The 19,692-nt window shown below is 58.5% G+C and overlaps 1 protein-coding gene across 1 annotated transcript; it reads right to left on the bottom strand.

Annotated features, from left to right (window-relative positions):
• Nucleotides 1-127: 127 nt before the first annotated feature.
• LOC140896439 (mitochondrial inner membrane m-AAA protease component AFG3L1) lies at nucleotides 128-19,467 on the bottom strand. The gene is made up of 17 exons (XM_073308265.2): nucleotides 19,265-19,467; nucleotides 18,437-18,524; nucleotides 17,104-17,172; nucleotides 16,524-16,618; nucleotides 14,514-14,663; nucleotides 12,779-12,847; nucleotides 12,271-12,395; nucleotides 11,896-12,166; nucleotides 10,824-10,961; nucleotides 8,939-9,092; nucleotides 8,415-8,522; nucleotides 7,321-7,446; nucleotides 6,093-6,203; nucleotides 4,709-4,824; nucleotides 3,967-4,167; nucleotides 3,649-3,843; nucleotides 128-3,382 (listed from the first exon to the last, which is right to left on the bottom strand). Exons 1-17 carry the CDS (start codon nucleotides 19,376-19,378, stop codon nucleotides 3,164-3,166), a joined length of 2,349 nt encoding a protein of 782 aa, XP_073164366.2. The 5' UTR covers nucleotides 19,379-19,467; the 3' UTR covers nucleotides 128-3,163.
• Nucleotides 19,468-19,692: the final 225 nt, after the last annotated feature.

Raw genomic sequence — 19,692 nt, 5'->3', positions numbered from 1 at the left:
ACCAGGGCCTCAGCTCCAATGCTCTCCTGGGACCTGCTGTGCTCCTCACCTGCAGCCATTCAGCTGGTCACACGTGCTTAGGGCCCAGTCACTTAGGCTTGTGGAGAAAGGAAAGTGCTGACACAGGGAATGATCCCTCACCACACAGTGGGGTTGGGTTTATTTGGCACCCTGCATTTGAAATCACAACTCTGCAGTTATCAAAGTGGTAAAGGGGGTCTGGACACGTGGCTGGATCGCCGGAGACAATGACAAAGCTAGTTTTCCTTCGTACTGCCCTCCCCCTCCCAAGCACACGTTGCTACACCAGCTAGACCACGTGAAAAGAAATACATTATAAATAATAATTATAGTCAGCTCCATCTTCTCCTTCCCTCCTTGCTCCCTACCTGCATGGCACCGCTGGAAAGGAAGGCAGGACAGCGGCAGTGCCATGGCGATGGCCCAAAGGGATTCCATCAGAGTGGCTCATGTTTATGGTGGTGAGTCAAATTCAGAGGGCTCCATTTACAAGCAAAGGTCTGATTTGTCTAACTGCCAGTGCCCCAAACTCAGCCTGCCATCTGAACATCAAGCAGGATTCTTCCCTTCATCAGCCACAGGAATGGTGGGGCTCCAGGGTACATTAACACCAGGCATGTAATTCCCCCTGCCTTCACATGATGCCCTTTGTGCCATTGGCGCAGGCCTGCTGTTTCCAGTGGCGTAACAGACTGAATTTTGTGCCTAGCACAATGTGGGCCTGGTCCTTCGGGAGTAAAAGGCAGTAAATGCTTTTCTCACCGCTAGTCAGCAGATCCAACTTGGAACAAACAGTGGGCAGCTCTGCTGAGTAAGCCAGGGCCTTTTCCGCAGGCCCTAGTCAGAGGAGAGCTGCAGGGTACCAGCTTCTTGTGTTTTGGAAGCGGCAAATGTCAGAGAACCGCAGAGGACAGCTAGCAGACAAGGGGCGGAAATGACTGACAGTAGCTGCTTAGCCAGCAGAGCACATCCCTGTTGGAGTGACATGAATGTGAAACGCTTCCAGGAGAGCCTGGCACATCTAGACTGGTAGTTTTAGCTCCATAGCACCAGCCCGAGTCAGTTGACCCTGGCTCTGAGAGTCAGTGCTCCCCTCCACCCCCCACGCAGATATGCCCAGCTCTGCCCCCCAGACAGTGGGTCCTGGAGGCAAGGAACGAACCCGGCTCTGGAGTATGGACTGCAGTTCCTAAGCCCAAGAAGGCTGGAACATGCTCCCAGGGGTGAATAGCTGAGCTTGACCCTCCTGCAGCCAGGGGAAGTGACTAGACCAGGCAGAGGGGGATGTCAGCGTAACAGATGAGGGTTATGCTGTCTGCATTTGCCTTCGTGAAACGGGAGTAAAGGGACTCCAAAGCTAAACGCCGATGGCTGCAGGGGAAGGCACTACGGCTGCCATCCAGCGGCCTGGCTGAAGCGGCCTCCTCCAGCAGTGGGAGGTGCCGCAATCTTTCCGTTGTGTTCCTGGCTGAGGGGCAGGCGGGGCAGGAGTGAAGCACGGCACCGGCGCTAGGGAAGCCCTGCCTGCCAGGCAGCACAGGCCATTTGCAAAGCTGCCTCCCACCACGAAAACGTCACCTTCTGAACTGCCATGGCACGGGGCCCAAACGCAAAGCTCCGCCATGCCAGAGCAGTGCCGCACCCAGGCCCCATCTATCCCCTGCACGCAAGGTAGGCATGGCAGGCAAAGTCCATGCCCTGTCAGGGCACAGGCTCGACGCAAGGAAGGAATCCACGTCTCAGCTTTTAGAAGTTAGGTCTCCCTTTCCACCCCATCGGCCTGAGCTAGGAACGCCCTGCCCGGAGAGAGGATCTAGCCCAGGCACGTCTGGGCCAACAGCTACTCTGCTTTGATACATGGCTATAGGTGCCATAAAGACACCCCAGGCCAAGAGACCCGCTGCCAGGCCCCCAGGAACTCACACGGCCAGTCACAACCCCCCAGAACAGGGGTCTGAGCTGGGGAACTTCCGACTACCAGCACCCCACACTGCCCGACGACTCACCGAGTCCTACAGAGCCAGAGTTACTCCTGCCAACATCCAACAGGGTGGGTGGGCCAGGCTAGGGGGCAGAGCCCACAGCAGCGTCACTTAATTAGCACCATTTTGTTAGCCCATTTCCATGGAGCTCTTGGCTCCCCTGGAGCCGGGTGCCTCAGGCGAAGGGGAGGCCTTTCTCAGCCTAGCCCTGCAGTGACCTCCCACAGGTAGGCTCTTTCTACCAGGCGCGCGTGGCCGCGGCTCTGAAAGGCTCTTTGGACTTGTTCTGGCTCGTCTCCTAGACCTCTGTCCTTGCTCAGTCACTGCCTATGCATAGGGATACGAGGGCAAAGCAGGACTTCACGGGAATGCGGCTGCAAACCTGCAAAGGCTGCATGGAAGGCACTGAGGACAGGAACTCGCAGGGGAGGATCTTGCCCCGTCTGCGCACCCTCCCCTCCGCTTTGGCGTTGGCTCTTCTAACGCCCCAGGGAGCCATAGGACATGCCCCGGGATCCTTGGCCTCCCTCATACAGGGCTGGCTGTGCTGGGAGGGGGGGGGGCGGGGTTTACAGTCGGGGAGGATGCTGTGGTAGCACCAGGGTAACCGCATCCTAGACAGAGTCGCTAATCAGAGGAGAGCTGGCTCCTGGACAGCTCACCCTACTGCTCGCCTGGGCTCCCAGCTTCCGCCCCATGGTTGGGGAGTCCTTCCAGCACCCTCCAGGGTTGCTGGCTTTGGGACAGCTACTGGGGAGAGGTGGATGCTGGTAGGAGCATGCTCCATCCACCCTGCACAGACTGAACAGGCCCACAGAGACTGGGCCATGAGCACCAAGAAAGCAGCTGCTGTACCGGCCAGTGGGAACGAGCACTTGTCCTGACCGGGTGTCAGCCAGCCAGGCCATAGGATGGCCCCTGGGGAGAGGAGAGGGCGGGACCCGCAGCTTTCAGAGGGAAAGCCAGTGCACCAGCCCTACCACGGCAGTGCAGGGGCCTTGTCTGCTGTTCCTATTTACAGACAGCCTCGCTCCTGCTCCGGCCTCCTGGATGGCTCTGTCTGGTGTCAGCAGTATCACTGTGAGATGCACTCAGAAAGGGTCCCTGGAGACCGGGGCCCACCCAGCGGCAAGGGCTGGCAGCAGCTCTGGCTCTCACTGCTAGGAGGTGCTCTCCTGTGCTCTCTCCTCCCGGCTCTCCTCATCTCTCTCGCAGTTCCAGTCCTTCAGGCCCTCTGGGAGGGAGGTGTCTTCGTCCAAGCTCCCGGTGCCATCTACAAACTCCTCATAGGTGGATTTCTCTGCAAAGGGCCTGGGGCCAAGCAATTCAACCATGTCCACTTTCTCCAGCACTTCTTTCTCCAGGAGACGCTTTCCCACCTGTGGGGAAAATAAAATCATCACAGCCCGATTCCTCAGCCATCCAGCCTCTGCCCTGGGAAGGCAGGGACATGTTCCCTGCCACAAGTCGCACACTTCCCTACAGGCAAATGCCGTGTGCAGCTCCAGCATGCTCTCTCCCCTCCCCTCAGGGTGTCCCATGCCAGCGTGGGAGGAGCTAACCATCCAGCGGCTGATTGTGCAACTGGCCACCAGAGGCCCCTGTGCTAGTGCCCCTGGGGCATGGACCGGGGCCGTTCACGTACCTTCTCCACCTGGTCGTGACACCGCGTCAGTAGCTCCCGGGTCCTTTCGTATGCAGAGTTGATGAGGCTTCGGACCTCCTCGTCTATCAGCTGGGCCGTCGCCTCGCTGTATGGTTTCTCTGCGAGCATCTCGCCCTGCCGCAGGAAGTCGAAGGAGACCTGGCCCAGCTTGTCACTCATCCCAAACTGGACGATCTGGAAGAGAGCAGCCCCGCTAAGCTGGCTAGCTCCACGGGGACGAGCAGAGCCGTTCCCATCCCCCGGACAGAGACACCTGGCAGCATGGTGCCACCTCACGCTCCTGGCTCTGGGCATTACCTGGGCGTAGGCGCTCTGCGTCACCTTCCTCAAGTCGTCCTGAGCGCCCGTGGTGATGCGCCCAAAGAACAGCTGCTCAGCCACCCTGCCGCCCAGCATCATGCACATGCGATCGAACAGCTGCTCCTTGGTGTACAGGTACTGCTCCCGGGGCAGGTACTGCGCGTAGCCGAGCCCCTTGCCCCTGGGGATGATGGACACCTGCAAGACACGAGGCACCTGGTGAGACTGGCCCCGCCGCCATGGCTCCCGGATTCTAGAATCTGCCTGCGAGAGGGAATGCTGGGGCCACCCCCGCCTCCCCTGCGGGAGCACCCCTTGGGCCCGGCTTTTATCCGGAGACACCAGAGCTGGCCAGAAGGGGGCCTGAGAATGAGCATGCTCTTCCCAGAACAGCCCGGCAGACAATGAATGCACTTGACACGGTCAGTGCAAGGGAGGGGTCCGCAACGCTGCCTGCGTGGTGCCCAGCACCCAGGGGCGCTCTCCTCCAGGGGAGGGTGGCCTGAGGCACAACCAAAATGTTCAACAGCCTCCACAGCCATCTGGCACTGAGGGTATAATCCAGTCAACAGAGCGGGCCCATCCGTGCTGCCAGCTCCTCATCCTGACCTGAGCCCCCTGCCGGTCACGCTTGGGGAGGGCGTGTTGTGAAGTTCCAGATCTGCCAGGCTCGAGGCCAGAGCAATGGGAAAGCCCTGTCAGGCTGTCACTGGGAAGCGGGAGCAGGCTAGACACAAACCTTCAGCAGGGGATCAGCATGCTCCAGGAACCACCCCACCACGGCATGTCCAGCTTCGTGATAGGCCACTGTGGTCCTCTCGTTCGGCTGCAGAACCTGGGTCTTCTTCTCGAGACCTGGACACAGGTTCGGGAGAGTCAGCGACACTCATGGGTAGACAGGTACCAGGACCCCATAGCTGGGAGCCAGAAAGCCCCCTGCCCCAGTGAAACAAACCCAGCCGTGTCCACAACACCCAGAAGGGAGAACCCCACTCCTCTCCTTTCCGAGCCAGGGACAGCACCTGGGGCCTTGGCTCGCTGGCTAGGGATGATTCCTGAGGCCCAGCCTGCTCTTTAGGCTCAGGGGAGGCACTGGCCCCTCACATTTCCCCCCTAGAGGGATGTGCCTGGCCATGGGAGCTGCCAGCTCTCTGCGTGGGTTTCTAGAACACAAGCTCAGGGGTTAGGAGCTCATAGCACTGCCAGGAGGTAAGTTGATGCTGTGGTGATTGGAGGGGCCACAGGAGGAAGACAAGGAACCCCTGGACACTCCCGGCTGCGTGGGAGGACGGGAAGATAGAGCGCAGGAAGGGACCCTGAACGTTCATTCACTCGAGCACCTCTTCTGCGGGGCTGGGCCGAGTTCTGGATGGCTGGAAGCGCTGTTCCGAGCCACTGCAGGCCCAGGAGCTGCACGACCGTTAGCTCAGCAGGCTGAGGCTGCAGAGGGCTGGGGGCGGCAGCGCTGGGGTTTGCACACGGCCCAGCAGCCCTGCTGCTTTCCATCCCCTGGGGAAAACTTGGTGCTTTTCATTCCAGCGCCTCAGCCTCCTCCATCAGCTGCAGCCCACGATTCTTCCCCGCTTGGCCGAGACTCCCCAGGGAGCACGTGGCTCTTTGTGCCATGCCTGGGAAGCTCTGCAGATGCTACCCTCACCCTGCAGGGACCCACCCATTGCGTTCCCAGGCTAGCAGGAGTGTGCTCAGCTTAGCTCCTAGGCGGGGGGGCAGGGGGAGGAGGAGCATCACCCCTAAGCCAAGTACGGGGGACAGAGTCGACTTCCTGACAGCACCAGAGGTGGCTCCCCTACAGCAACGCCCCCTAAGAGAAGTGCCTGGGCATCTCCCTAGGACTCTTCCTTCCCCTCAGCTGGGAGCAGGGCCCGACCACCAGTTGAGCCTGGGCTGAGCCCCAGGGCCCTGGAGAACCCCACCTTGCCTAGCGCATCGTCTGCCAGGCTCAGCAGAAGCCCCGAACCTTCTGAGTCAGTCTCTGCTCTAGCAGCAGAGCTGTCTGGCTGTGCGCAGGGCCAAAGCAAGCGGCAGCAGCCAGCCACGCCCTGCGTGGTTCCCAGAACCCCCCTGTAGCCGCATCCCCCAGCAGAGCTCCGAGCTGGCCTCACCCCCGATGACTCTCTCGATGGCCTGCTCGAAGTGCTTCTCGGCAACAGAGGGATTCAAGTGGCGAGCGGCAATCAAGGCAGCCTCGTTGCAGACGCTGGAGATGTCAGCACCTATGGACAGGAGGGCCATGCCATCAGCCTAGTCCCCACGCCCAGGTGAGGAGCCCAGACAAGCCAAGGCAGCTGGAGCGCCCCGCAGCCATGGCTCAGGACAGTCACAGCGAGAAACGGCCAGCAGGGTGAGCGCTACCTCAGTGGCACGGGGCACCACAGGAGCTGACCCGCGTCCCCCAGGCTGCCCGGGCTCTGGGTGTCGAGCAGCAAACCCGGCACCGGTGCAGCACTTGGGCTCCCAGGCCCAGGAGCACTCGGGGCGTAGGGCTTTGCGGGGCTGGAACTTGACTGAACCCCCTGCTGGGAGGCTGCTGCTTCACCCCAAGTCCCCTCAGAGGAGGGTGCTGGACTCCTCAGTCACCCTGCCTCACTGGCACCCGCAGAGCTGCGCTCCCCCGCCATTCACACACAGCTAACAGGCTCCCGCCACCCTCCCCTTGGCTAACGCCCCACCGCAGCACAATTCCAGCAGCAGGACCGGCCAGGCAGACCACGGCCCCTCTGCTCAGGTATCCCAGCTCCAGTCCCTGGGGCTCCAAGGAAGGTGGAACCCCCACCAAGCACACCTGACTGAGGGGGGCGCTCTGGACAGAGTGGTGCATACGAACACAGCTCAGGAATAGCCGAGGCGAGTCCTCTGGCCGAGCAGCACTGCAGCATTCTCGTCCCCGCCTGTGTGCACACGTCACACCCCACCGAGAAAGGACCAGTGCGTGGGGGACGGTCCCATTCACAGCCGAAACGGGACCAAGACCGAGAGAACGTGGGGCAGCACCGGGATCCCTCTGCCGTCCTGCAGAACAGGGCGAGGCCTGGCTGCCTTCTGCCATGAGGGCAGCATGCAGACGCGCTAACTCAGCCCTCTGCAGCAGAGACAGAAGAAAACAGTGACTCCAGTTCACCGTGTATTGAACCCTGCTGGAGCTGGAAGGCTGCAGTGAATATTTACTGTGCAGCTCATGACCATGTCCATAACGGCAGGAGGCTCACAGCTGCTTTGTCTAGGTACTTCCAGAGCCCCTTGGCATCTGTCCTCCCATCACAGCAGATCAGCCAGTTGCTACAGCTCCCTCCCCCCACGCCTCCTCCCACTTGGTATTTCCCGGCCACACACCAGTGAATCCTGGAGTCCATGCAGCCAATTTCCGAGCCAGGGCATCTCTGCTGACGCTTTCCTCCAGTTTCAGGGGCCGGAGGTGGACCTTAAAGATGGATGCTCTGCCTTTGATATCAGGTGGACCTGAGTGAGAACAGAGCCAGAGAGGCTGTTTCAGAACCGAATAATGCAGGGCTCCTACTTCCACACAAGCTCTCCACAGGGACGTCTTCTCCCCACCACCTCGTATCCTCGCCACACTGGACTCACTAGTTAGGGGCCTTTTCTGCCCCGGGTTGGAAGAGAACACTCACAGCCATCTTTATTTACAGTGAGCCGCCCGGAAGTGTCCCTGTTTCCCTGAAACGACAGCGATGCCTGTATCCAGAGCACCTCCAGCCGCACAACGTACAGAGATCGCTGCAGAGACCCCACAGGCTGCAAAACAGCCCCACAGCGACACCACACAGCCAGGATGGTTCGGAAACGGCTGGGGGACTTGAAGGTGCACAGAACGCCCCCAAACTCTAACGCCCCCAGTGACACTTGCTGGGCTGGGCTGCCTAGTGGCAAAGGCCTGTTTACAACAGCAGCTGCCCCGAGGACAGCTAGAGCCCCCAGTCCCACAAGCCGCTGCCCAGAGCCCTGTGCAGCGTGAGCCGAGATGGTATCAGTGTTGCCCATGACCCCCTTTGGCACTGGGATCTTGCACACCCCACCACAGGGGCCTGCAGTAACGGATCTACCAGGCCAGGGTTGGTCTGCTTCCAGCCCTGCCCGTTTTACATTAACCCCCGCTGGGCTCCCCCCACTCCTTGCAACTCTCATGGAACTCCATGTTTACACAGATCCTGCAACTTCCAGCCAAGCTGGGGGAAATTCAATCTGCTCCACAGGGCAGCAGGCTCCCCACACCAGGCAAGGCGAGAACCAGATCTCCCCACCCCACACTCAGTGGCTCAGCAGCTGGTCCCCTGGCTTTGTGAAGGCAGCGTTAGCAGCTGTAGGGCAAGACAGTTCTTTTCTCTACCACTAATGATCAAGTCTAGGCTGGGGAGCAAGGGAGGAGGGCAGAGCCCGAAGCTGCCTGGGTTAGGCGTGGCAGACATTACCAATGTAAATCTGACGGTCAAAGCGCCCTGGTCTCATCAGCGCAGGGTCCAGAATGTCTGGGCGATTTGTTCCTGCGAGCACCACCACGTTGGTGCTGGAGTTGAACCCTAAACAGAGTGGGAGGAGGTCACACAGATACCGGCAGAGGACAGGGGGGAAGGGAACAAGCAAAATGCACAGGAGACTGGGAGGGCTTGGACTGCCCAGCAGGCTGTGAGGGGCTCACGGCTGTATTGCTGTGTGGGCCCAGTAGGCCAGACAGATTCCACTGCTCAAGCCAGATCTTCTGCTTTCACTAGCTTTGAGCAAAAGCCACTATTTAGGCTCTGAGCAGCCGTGCAGCACCCCTCGCCCTGGCATGTCTGGGAGCACCCGGCACTCTGGGCTGGGGCATTACCAGCGACTTTCTAAGGAGCACCCTGATGCCCTGCCGCAGGCTGCTTTAGTTGGGGTTGGTCCTGCTTGGAGCAGGGGGTTGGACTAGATACCTCCTGAGGTCTCTTCCAACCCTAATCTCACTCACCGTCCATTTCGACCAGCAGCTGGTTCAGGGTGTTCTCCTGCTCGCTCTGCCCCCCGAAGTTCCCCCGGCCCCGCTTCCGACCGACAGCGTCGATCTCATCGATGAACAGGATGCAGGGGGCATGTTTGCGGGCCAAGGCAAACATGTCCCGAACCTGAAACAGCCACATGCAATGGGTCCACTGGGGTTCCAAGGCTCCAGACAGGCCTCCACTGGCCACTGCCTTTCCGCAGGGATGGGATTCAGCAGGGGCTCTGCAGAGCCAGTCACCCTCTCCGCACCATTGTCCCCAGAGACGGAGCGTCCGGAGGCTCCCCAGGCACGGCTCTGACTGGTCTGGGATGCTCCCGCCAGGGCTGAGGTGGGAGGAGGACAACAGCACCAAGCTAACCCCTCCCTGCAGCCCCAGCCCATCAGCCCGTGCAGTGCGCTGTCCCGAAGCACCAACGAGCCAAGGGGCTCACATGAGCCTGCGGCTAACGCAGCTGCCCTGGGCCTGGAGGAGCCAGGCCCAGCTTTTGCCCGAGACTCCTTTCTCCTTGCAAAGAGCCTTGGGAATAGAACCAGTGGAAACTGATGGCTCGGGCTGAAAGGACCACACTGCTGGGCTCTCCACTGCAGCAGGAGGCTGGTGTGATGGGACCCAGAGATGCCTCATGGCGCACATATCTTCTCCCCCAACCCTTGAGCCAGCCTTGCACAAGGGGGTGACGATGGGTCAGCAGGAGCAGCTACGCTTGTGGGGGGAGGAAAGTCCCAAGCCATCCCTTCACGGCCTGCTCAGAACCGCCAGTGCCGGCTCCACTGGCTAAAATGTGCCTCCTTCCTGTGCTGTGTACTTGGGCAGCCTCCCCATCACTGCCCCATGCCCCGCTTGCCAGCAGGCCCAGTGTGACAAAGTGGGACTGTTCTTAACGTTTTCTCTGAATAGTGTGGGGGTGCCTCAGTTTCCCCTATGCAGTTCTTAAGTATCTAGGTGGTGGGATAAGGGTGTATGATCGTTGCAGAGCCCTAGAGGGCAGGTGTGTGCAGGGGTCTGGACACAGAGAATGGCCAGCTCCCTGTTTCCTGGCAACTGATGACCTGGGCCCTTCCCCCCAGCAAAGTGAGAGCTAAAGGGTTGGAGAACAAAGGAATCCGGTGACCTCCTGACCAGGGAAAGGGACAAAGCCCAGAGGAGAAGGGGCTGGAGGGTGAGTCTGTTTGGGGCTGGCTGGGGAGGAAGACTGAAGTGCAGACGTGGTTGTCTGGCTCACTGCCCCCAAAATGGACCCGGCTGAGGGGTCCTGTTCTCTGTACCTACAAGCTCTGTTTTAGACCATGTTCCTGTCATCTAATAAACCTCTGTTTTACTGGCTGGCTAATGGTCACGTCTGACTGCAGAGTTGGGGTGCAGGACCCTCTGGCTTCCCCAGGACCCTGCCTGGGTGGACTCGCTGTGAGAAGCGCACGGAGGGGCAGAGGATGCTGAATGCTCCGAAGTCAGACCCAGGAAGGTGGAAGCTGTGTGAGCTTTTTGCCCTGCAGACAGGCTGCTCCCAGAGAGGAGACTCCCCCAGAGTCCTGCCTGGCTTCGTAGGGAGCAGTTCCAGAGCATCATCTGTGGACTCTGTGACACGCAGCTGCTGCAAGTGGGAGCCCTGCACCCAGCCAGCCCTTGCCTGCCCAGCCCCAGACAGGAGGCAAAGAGCCAGTACTGGAAGAGAGGCTGGAGCCCAGCTGCCTTCCTGTCCTGCCACCACCCAGGGAGACCCACGCTCCCCAGGCTCTCATGGCAGCTGAGAGCCACCCCCACCATCTAGCTCCAACACCAGAGATGACCCCTGCAGAAGGGACTTGCGCTTCCCCTGGGGAGCCCTTGTGAGCCGCGCTGCCGCAGACTTACCCGCGCGGGCCCCACACCCACAAACATCTCCAGGAACTCCGAGCCATTCACCGAGATGAAGGGAACGTTGGCTTCTCCCGCCGTTGCTTTGGCCAGGAGGGTTTTCCCGGTGCCCGGTGGGCCCGTGAGCACAGCACCCTGCAGCAGAGACAACAGAGACCAGCGCTAGCGTGGGGCCGTCAGCAGGGCTGACGGTCAGAACCCCGCTGGCAGCCACGCTGCCAAGGCTGCTCCAAGCGCCCTGTCACCTGGTGCCCCGGGGCATGTCTGGGGACTGGTTCCCTCCCAGCAGCCTCCGCTAGAATCACTCGTAGCAGGCCTGGCCCGCAGGACAGGGACAGACCTGGCCGCCTGTTGGCAGAGTCCAGCACTGCCAGCACCCAGGATCACCAGACGGCGCCGTGCCACAGGGCCCGAGGGGAACGGGTCACTGGGCTCCGAGCTGGCTTCCCAGGGCCAGCAAGGGAAGGAAGCTGAGACAGCATGACCATGTGCGTGCACAGACACCTGCTCCCCCTCCCCTCCCCCCACCGCCTTGCACCCCGCACACCCTGGTGCCTCCTACGCCTCAAAACAGCGCGTTCACCGGCACTTACAGGTGCCACTAAGCCGGCCCACACCAATGACATCATCGTCCCCGCGGTAACCAACGGACGTCCCAGGGAAAAGAGGCGACTAAACCCACAAGTGCCAGACGCCAGAGGCACCGGCCCGGCGGGCGTCCGTGAGTCCGAGCGTCCCCGCTGCACAGCTGTGAAAGCTTCAGTGCTCCTCGCGGAGCCGGGCACTCGCAGCACGCCCTCTCCGCACCACGCTGACAAACGCTCCCCACCGCCTGCGACAAGCGAACCCATCTGTAGGCCGAGCTACGGGTGCAGCACGGCTCAGGCCTGGGACACAGGCCACGGGTCTGGACGAGCTGCCCTCTGCCGTCCCGTGGGCCCACCTTTCCTCACTCTCTTCTCCGTTAGTCACAAAGCTCAGCTCAGGGTCCTGGACCCCTTGGAGCCCCCAGGACAGCACTCCAACAGCTCAGCAGAGGGGACCCAGCCACCCCTCCCTGAGACGGCACCTTTGGGATCTTGGCGCCCAGGTCCTGGTATTGTTTGGGGTTTTTCAGGAAGTTCACGAACTCCATGATCTCCAGCTTGGCTTCCTCGCAGCCGGCCACGTCTCGGAACTGCACATCGATGTTGTCTTTCAGGATCTTGGCCGTGGTCTCGCCAACGCTGAAGAGCCCGCCCCCTCGTCCTCCGCGCCCGGCTCCCATTGGCCCGCGTCTCAGAGTGAACAGAAGGAAGCCAACCAGCAGCAGAGTGGGCACCATGCTCATGAGGAACGTGCTGGGAGGGGAGAGAAGCACAAGCCACTGTCACACAGCAACAATGGTGCCGCAGAGCGCCCGCAGCCGGCCCGGGCTCCAGCCGCTCCCCCGGCTGGCACTCACCCGTCACTCTCCCTGGTGTAAATCACTGCGACCCGCTGAGCGCCTTCCATTCCCAGCTCCAGCTGGGCAGTCTCCAGGTTCCGTTCAAAGGCATCGACGCTGCCGATGTTAAACCAGACGTACCTCTGCAGGGACCAGGGACAGACCCGGAGCCAGTCAGTCGCTGCATCGGCCTCCGCCCCCCACCCATGGGCAGGATCCCCGGCTGGGCCCAACAAGCCACCAGCAGGACCAAGCGCTGCCCCCTGCCTGCTGCACTCACTGAGCTATCTCACAGGGCAGCTGCATCAGAGGCCTCTCCACCCTCCCTGGGCACATCAGCAACATGCAGAGCGCGCACGGCCTCCACTCTGGGGGCAGGGACGCTCTGTGGCCCCAGCAGCCCGGCTTGTGCTGTGGGGCTCTGTACAGGACATGCTCACCTGGGGGCTTCCCTGTCCTCCCCCAGTTCTTTGTGTGCCTGTGCTGAGACCCCTACTCCCCCACACCTAGGAAAAAATCCCATTACCTCCGAGGTCACACCCGGCACAAGGACCACGCGCACAAACTGTTTGTTCACCACTTCCAGACGGTCCACCTAAGACAGACAGAGACAGACAGGCAGGCAATGAGACAGCCCCTCCCTAGCCCTGGCCTGGCAATCGCACCGCCCGTCCCCAGCCCCGGCCTGGCGAGCCAGCCCCTGATCGCACCGCCCGTCCCCCGCCCTGGCGATACAGCCCCCGATTGCACCGCCCATCCCCCAATCGCACCCCCAGTCCTGGAGAGCCAGCCCCCATCCACCGCCCTGGCGGTACAGCCCTTGTTTGTAAAGGGGCAGCTGCTCTCCCAGGAGTAATTACCAGACACCCTGGGGGAGCTGGCAGCCAGAGGCAACAGTCCTTTTAACCCAACCCCACTGGAAAGGGGAGGGTGCAATTAAAGCCTGTCTACGCTCCCCGGATGGCAGAGCCCCTGTGATAAGCTCAGGCCACCCTCATCCCCCCAGCCATGACAAACTCTAAGCGTTGTCCATCCAGCAGCAATCCCAATAGCGCCTCAGCCGGGACCAGCCGAATGGCGTCAGCCGGGACCACACCGAATGGTGTGGGGAGCGGGCAGCAAGGGCAGTTACGCAGGCATGGCGAGGGGCTCCCAGCCCAACAGCAGAGCAGCACCAGGACACAGGTCTGGGGAAGTCTCCACGTGCCGCCTTACTGAGAGAGCCGGCCCCCACCTGGGGCTTCCCATAATTACTGGGGCCCAAGAAAGCAGGGCACAGAGTCAGTCTCCAGGGAACAATTGTGGGGTGTCTGTTCACATAATATGCTAGCTTTAAGGTAGGCTTCACAGGGTGCACACAACAACCCAGAAGCCCCCACTATCCTGATGTAGTCGGTGGCCAGCCCGGAGCACTGACGGCCAGGAGCGCTCTGGGGCACCCCTGATAAGAACAGATCGGAGAAGTGAGCTCAGAATCTCTGCTTCCTAAGACAGACACACAGAGACACTGACACCCTTCCAGACCTCATAGTTGTGGTGAAACGCTGGACAACATGAACCAAGCATAAATGGACACAGAGATGCTTGCCTGACTCTGCAGAAAACCTAAAACAACAACTTGGAAGTTCAAACCGCCCCATTATTAATGAGGTGTTAACTCTGAACCCTAAGGATGGCAACTTGTGCCACACTGAAAACTGAAATTTTGGAGACAGCATAAAATAGACAAAGTCAAAATAAAACAACAGAGGCTCTGGCAGGGACTGCATTATTAATTCAATACATCCCTCTCCTCCAGTTATATGAAGCTGCTGCAGAACCTAGGGACCTTGCCCCAGGATTTAGAGGCAGTTGGCACTGGGCACACAAGGCCTTGCAAGTTACATGCTAGAGATAAAGGGCAGTCCTGGGCTAGTGTGGGACCCCTCGCACAGGATCATTTGATGTGTAACACCCAGTCCTCTGGGAAAAATTGGCAGGAAGTGCGGAATGGGAGTAAAGGGGTGCCCATGCTCTGATAACGGGGCTCTCCCTGATCAAAACAGAAGTTGCCCCCTGATTCCAGCCTCAGAATGGTGCCTGAATAGTCACTGCTTTCCAGCGGCCCTCTGGGGGTGGTCTCCCCCAGCCTAAAGTCAGCAGGATTCAGAGGTGACTTAGTAGCCCAAGCACTGTGCTAGTAACAAGTGGACAAATGGGAAAAACGTGCACAATGAGCCAGGAGAGAGCCATTCTCACTCACACAGATCACATTTCCTCACCAATCCTCTAGCCAAGTAGTAATGGACAAAATGCTTCCAGTTGATTTCTCTGCCAGGATCTCGCCAAAAAAAATAGAGGAATCCCACGGCAGCGCCTGCCCCCATGACAGCCAGGTAGCCGAAGTTCTTGTCATCCCAGGGGAACTCTCCCTGGGGTGGGAGGAAAGGAAAGAACACTAAAAGTCAGCAGCCTGATTTCAACTGGGAAATAAATACCCAGCATTCAGAATTAGCCTGGGAGCAACTGTCAGTTCCCTGCTGCCCCCTGCCCTGACAGCCAGCCCCACAGTGCTGCTGAACGATTCAGAGCAGGCTGCTGGCACACCAGATTCGAAAGGGGTGCACAACTGCTCTAACTGTGAAGAAACAGCCAGTGCATCTATGCTGCAGCCCCACCCTGGTCTCCGAATGCGGAGCCTGTCTACACTGAGCGCTCACATGTAGAGCTGGAGCCCAGTGCATCAGACTGGAGTCAATGCCTGTACTCGTGCACCAGGGTGCAGTTGGGCCTGGGCCCCCATACTCTGCCTGAGAAGGGACGCGCGGGCAGCCTGAGCACCGATCTGATGTGCTGCCCAACCAAACCACAGGAAACATCAACCATTCGCACCTCGAACATGGAGGCGTGGCCTGCAGAGTACAGGTCCCAGGATGCCTTGGCCACCCGACCCAGAAGGAACACACAGTCTTCACTAGCCACACCTCTGGCTCTGAGCTGCATGTCACATAGCTTTATTCATGCGTCCTTTCCAAGGTAGCCCCCCACCCCACTGTCTCACAGAGCTAATGTTAATCCCGAAAGAAAAACTATACCTAGATCCCTCCAACAGAGAAATTCTGCACCGTTTTTAGTTACTATAGGCAAAAAGCAAAAGGGTTTGTAATCCAGGTTTGTAACCCTCACAGGAAACTCCAATGACTCTGAAAAAAGGAAGCTGATGCAGTTAGTGACTTCTGTCACGTATCTAACTACAGCATTGCCATTAAAATACCCACGTATTAGCGACAGGAAATGACTAGTTCAGATCACTCATGTCAATATTCTATCGATTCACCACTCTCCTGAGGGGAAAGTTCACCCTACACATTCCAACCACCACCTTCGCACTGACCTACGGGACAGGCTAAAGAACTCTTTCAATCCAGACGTCCCTCACTTGTGAGTCCGGGCTGTGGGCCAGCACTAAGGTTCCCCCTGGCATTTGTAGAGTTTTCACATGGATACTGTCCTTAGCCAAGGGAACATTTCCTGCCATCGCTCATTTCCTGTCTCTTCAGTGCTTGGGTATTTTGAGTGGCAATGCTATAGGTAGGCATGGTACCTAAGGGTTATACAGCAATTTCAGCTTCCTTAACCCTGAGTTAATTAAGTTTGTGTTTAGGAGTTTCCTAGTTTTTAAAAAACAAACCCACACAAGGAGCAGTGAGTCTGACTGGCAGGAAAACCTTTACATCACAGATCTCAAACTCAAATGACCACGAGGGGCCAACGTACTAGTCCTCATGTGGCCGAGGGCCGCACCACTGACCACCCACCTCCCGCTGCCCTGGCCCTGCCCCCACTCCACCCCTTCTGTGAGGCCCCACCCCTTCCCTGCCCCCATTCCAACTAAGCCCTGGCCACTGCAGCCCTGTATGTGATTTGCTGTGGAATATTATATCCGCGGCTTTTGATGGATATTGTATTCCCACAGCTGCTGCTGGGGCACAAACAGAAACGTTTCGGACACAGGGTCCAAAGTGACGGTTATGGTGAGTGACTGTGGTGAACATTACGCTGGAGCGATCTGAAGGAAGAGCCAGACAGCAGATTTACACTGCAAACAGGGAGTCACTTGAACCACTAAACTAATGAAAAGATTTACGTGGGACTTTCCAGGCAATTCAGTCTGCCCTGCAAGAGACAGGGCGATGAACCCTGTGGGGACGGAGAAGGATTTTTGGAATGAACAAAGGGACATAATCCTTCTGGAACCTTAACTGTCATTGCCCCGTAACAGAGCTACTGACCTTCCACATGCGCCTCCACCACCCAGAATGCTCCTTCTTCCCTCCTCTCTTGCCACCACCTCCCCCATGACCGAGCGCTTTTGGATCAGGGAGGCCTAGGGAAAAGAAAGGTGCGTTAAGACAGACAATGGGCTTTGAAAAGAGACATAAAGAAGCCCAACTTCCTCATCCCATTCACATGCCGAACAGCCAGCCCATTTATTAAATAAGCCAGCCCTGTTTGGAAGGTCTAATGAAAAAATATTTAAAAAGAGGTTGACAGGGCAAGTGAGATAAAGCCAACTGTACTCAGAAACCTACAGAGCAATGGAGATTTTACAGATCTGAACTGAGGTGTATCAGCAGATCCTATGGAGGTGGGCAGGACTCGAATAGAGAGAGAGTTGGGTGTCAAGACAAGGGCTGAATTCTCAGAGAAGTGGTGGTGGGGAAACGTACTGACTCATGGTCATGGACTATGCGAGTATTTTACACACATCCACACTGTAGCAATCGCTATCCAGCCCCTCACTAAAACTCCCACTCCTGAGCATCTTTTGAAAACCTAAGGACCAGCCCTGGAGGATTTAGGACTGTTTACCTTTAGTCTCGTGAGCATCCTCTGCTGGGCCGGAACTTCTTCCATTCTTCTTAAAATACTTCTCAAAGCCTTAGAGAGAAAGTGATTGTGTTTTGGTTATTTAAAGGTACAGTAACACTGGACAGACACTGTCCAGTCAAAGAGCCCCCTCTCTTTATAGGGGAAAGATTCTGGGCAAACCAGGAAGACACTAAACCAAAACCAAAAGGTGAAGGGAAATGATTTTGATGACAGCCTTCTGAATGGACTGCAGGGGGCAGATTAGTATCTACACAGTTGGAGAGAAGGAGGTTACAACAGTCAATACCAGATATTATTAGAGCACATAGTTTTACATTTATTTACTAAACAGCATTGTCCAAGAAAGAAGATCTCTGCTTCTGGGATCTAACTTGGACAGATCGATCCAAGGGAAGGAAGAAACACCTGCTAGCTAGTATGTTGCTGCCTCTGTAGAGTGAAGGTCTCTGCACAGAGGAATGCCTTGCATTGCACTCTTTGAAAGTCTACAGACAAAGAAATCCTGATCTCTAGTGGGGATCCATCCCCCCATTCTGTGGTTCAAAGGCTGGAATGCAGACTAAGCCAGGAGAGGGACTCACTCAGCTCACATCAGTTACCTTCGACTATCCCACTGCACAGGGGAGTTCTGGAGAAAAGGTGCCCCAACATTCAGGTTTGAGGTGATTTTGTGGGAATATAGATCAGGGCAGCAGGCAAGAGCCCTGCAACACAACACTTATCAAAGGGCCATGAGCAGTTTGAATCTAGGCAGTTGCAGAAAGTGAGTTACAGTGAGGTTTGGGCCCTGCCCGAGTCCCCCTGTCTGGATTTATAGCCACAAGAATCTCAGCTGTTACCCGAAACACACATTAAAAAAACCTACCCTTAAACAGAAGTGTGATTTTTAAGCTGATGACATCCCTTTAATATCACTAGGGGCTATTATTATTATTATTAATGGGCCAAGGGCCTACCAAGCGATGTACACTATTAGGTGTATTATGGTAGCACCTGGGAGCCCTAATCACGGCCCAGGACCCCATGGTGTCAGACAAAGTACAAACACAGAAAAAATCGATCCCTGACCCAAGGAGTTCAGCCAGATCTCTGGTCCCCATTGTTTTAGATCTTTAATGATCCTTAGACCTGTAGCAGCAGCCCACCTTCTGTGTGTAGTGTTGTTCTGCAATCCATTCCCAAGCCTCTTTCACTCGGGGCTTGCATTCGCTCTCGTCTTGTTTAAGGTCTATATCCCTCTGCAAACCGCAGCTACACTAAGAAAGCTAGTGAAGTAAAAGGCCCTACAGGTAGCCTTGCTGGAGACACATACCTTTGGGTGGTTTTGAGCAGAGCCATTGCCAAGAGGATGCTCTGCTCCCCGGGTTGTCCTGCTGCAGGGCGCGGATCCCCTCGAGCCACTAGAACAGTAAAGAGGAGTCTCCCGTACGCCATCGACACAGGACTGTACTGGCTCTCCGGGGGCAGGCACCCCACAGAATGATCAGAGCGCTAGGGCGCTCCAACTGCCTTCTGGGACCGTAGGCCGCCCACGCGTAACCTAGAGCCGCGCCGAGGCTGCTCTAACTGACAGTAGGAGCCATGCAGACCCAGCATGCCAGGAGGCACAAAGCAACCCTCGCCCCGCCTCCCCAGTCCTGCACGCAGTGCTCCGCAGCTGGACCCTGACTTAGCCCCTCGGGGCGGGCTCTGGCAGGGCCCAGGAGACTTGGCGCTGAGCTAGGCCTTGCCTCGGTGCCCGGGCTGGCAGAGGACGGGCCTGGCCCCCGTGCAGCTGCGGGTGGGGGCGCCAAGCCTGGGCGGCTCTGTGGGCAGCTGGAGAACTCGGAGAACCCGGGGAGGGGCAGGAGAGGGCCGGGCCCTGCCCCCCAGAGCACCGCGATGGGGGGAGGGGAGGGGCCGAGGGCGCAAGGGGCGGGGCTTTCACACCGTTGACAGCTGTGCACCCCTCCCACCCACAGCCTCGTTCTAACAACCAGACCACGCCCCCTGACCAGCGCTTCTCTCCGGACGCAGGGACGTCATCACCGCGCGGAGCGCGCACCGATGACGTAATCGGGGCGACGGTTAGCGCCGTTGCACGGGCATACGGAGCCGTACGTGTTACGACAATGCCGGAAAAGAAACCGTCGCCTCTCACCTGCCGGATCGGTGCCCGGTCCCTGAGCCCAGCCCCTGCGTGCGGCCGGCAGCCCCCTCGCCACAGGGCAGCGAGAGGCGGCCCCAGAGTCCCCGACGCGAGCCGATGAGCCATTCTCCGCGTGCAGGCGCATGCGCAGAGTTCACTCCCGCGAAGTCTGTGTGCACATGCGCCTTGCCCCTCGTCCTGGGCCGGGCTTGGGCGGAAGCGCCTGACGCCGGGGGAGGGACAGGAAATGCGCCCCTGGGGTCCCAGCGAGACATTCCGGGTAGGGACGAGCGCTGGGGCCTTTGGTTCCGGGCTGCCCAGAGCGGACTCCCAGCGTAGGGACAAGAGATGGATACCCCCGCCTGTCTGCACTGCATGGGGTGGGGGGATTACAGCCCTGGAGACAGCCCCCAGCTAGCTCCTACCCCCCATGTCTGCAC

Source organism: Lepidochelys kempii, chromosome 12 (assembly GCF_965140285.1).
Source record: "Lepidochelys kempii isolate rLepKem1 chromosome 12, rLepKem1.hap1, whole genome shotgun sequence".
NCBI lineage: Eukaryota > Metazoa > Chordata > Testudines > Cheloniidae > Lepidochelys > Lepidochelys kempii.
The sequence above is the reverse complement of the archived record's forward strand: the minus strand, read 5'-3'. Positions and strand labels throughout refer to the sequence as shown.

What these genes read in the sequence shown, in the direction of transcription:
- LOC140896439 (XM_073308265.2), bottom strand. Translation starts at nt 19,378, where the DNA reads ATGGCTCATCGGCTCGCGTCGGGGACTCTGGGGCCGCCTCTCGCTGCC. An exon ending in TGCCGGGTGTGACCTCGGAG is followed by an intron (nt 12,396 to 12,778) that starts GTAATGGGATTT and finishes TGGTCCCTGCAG; the next exon opens with AGGTACGTCTGGTTTAACAT. An exon ending in ATGGACTCCAGGATTCACTG is followed by an intron (nt 6,204 to 7,320) that starts GTGTGTGGCCGG and finishes TCCTGTCCATAG; the next exon opens with GTGCTGACATCTCCAGCGTC.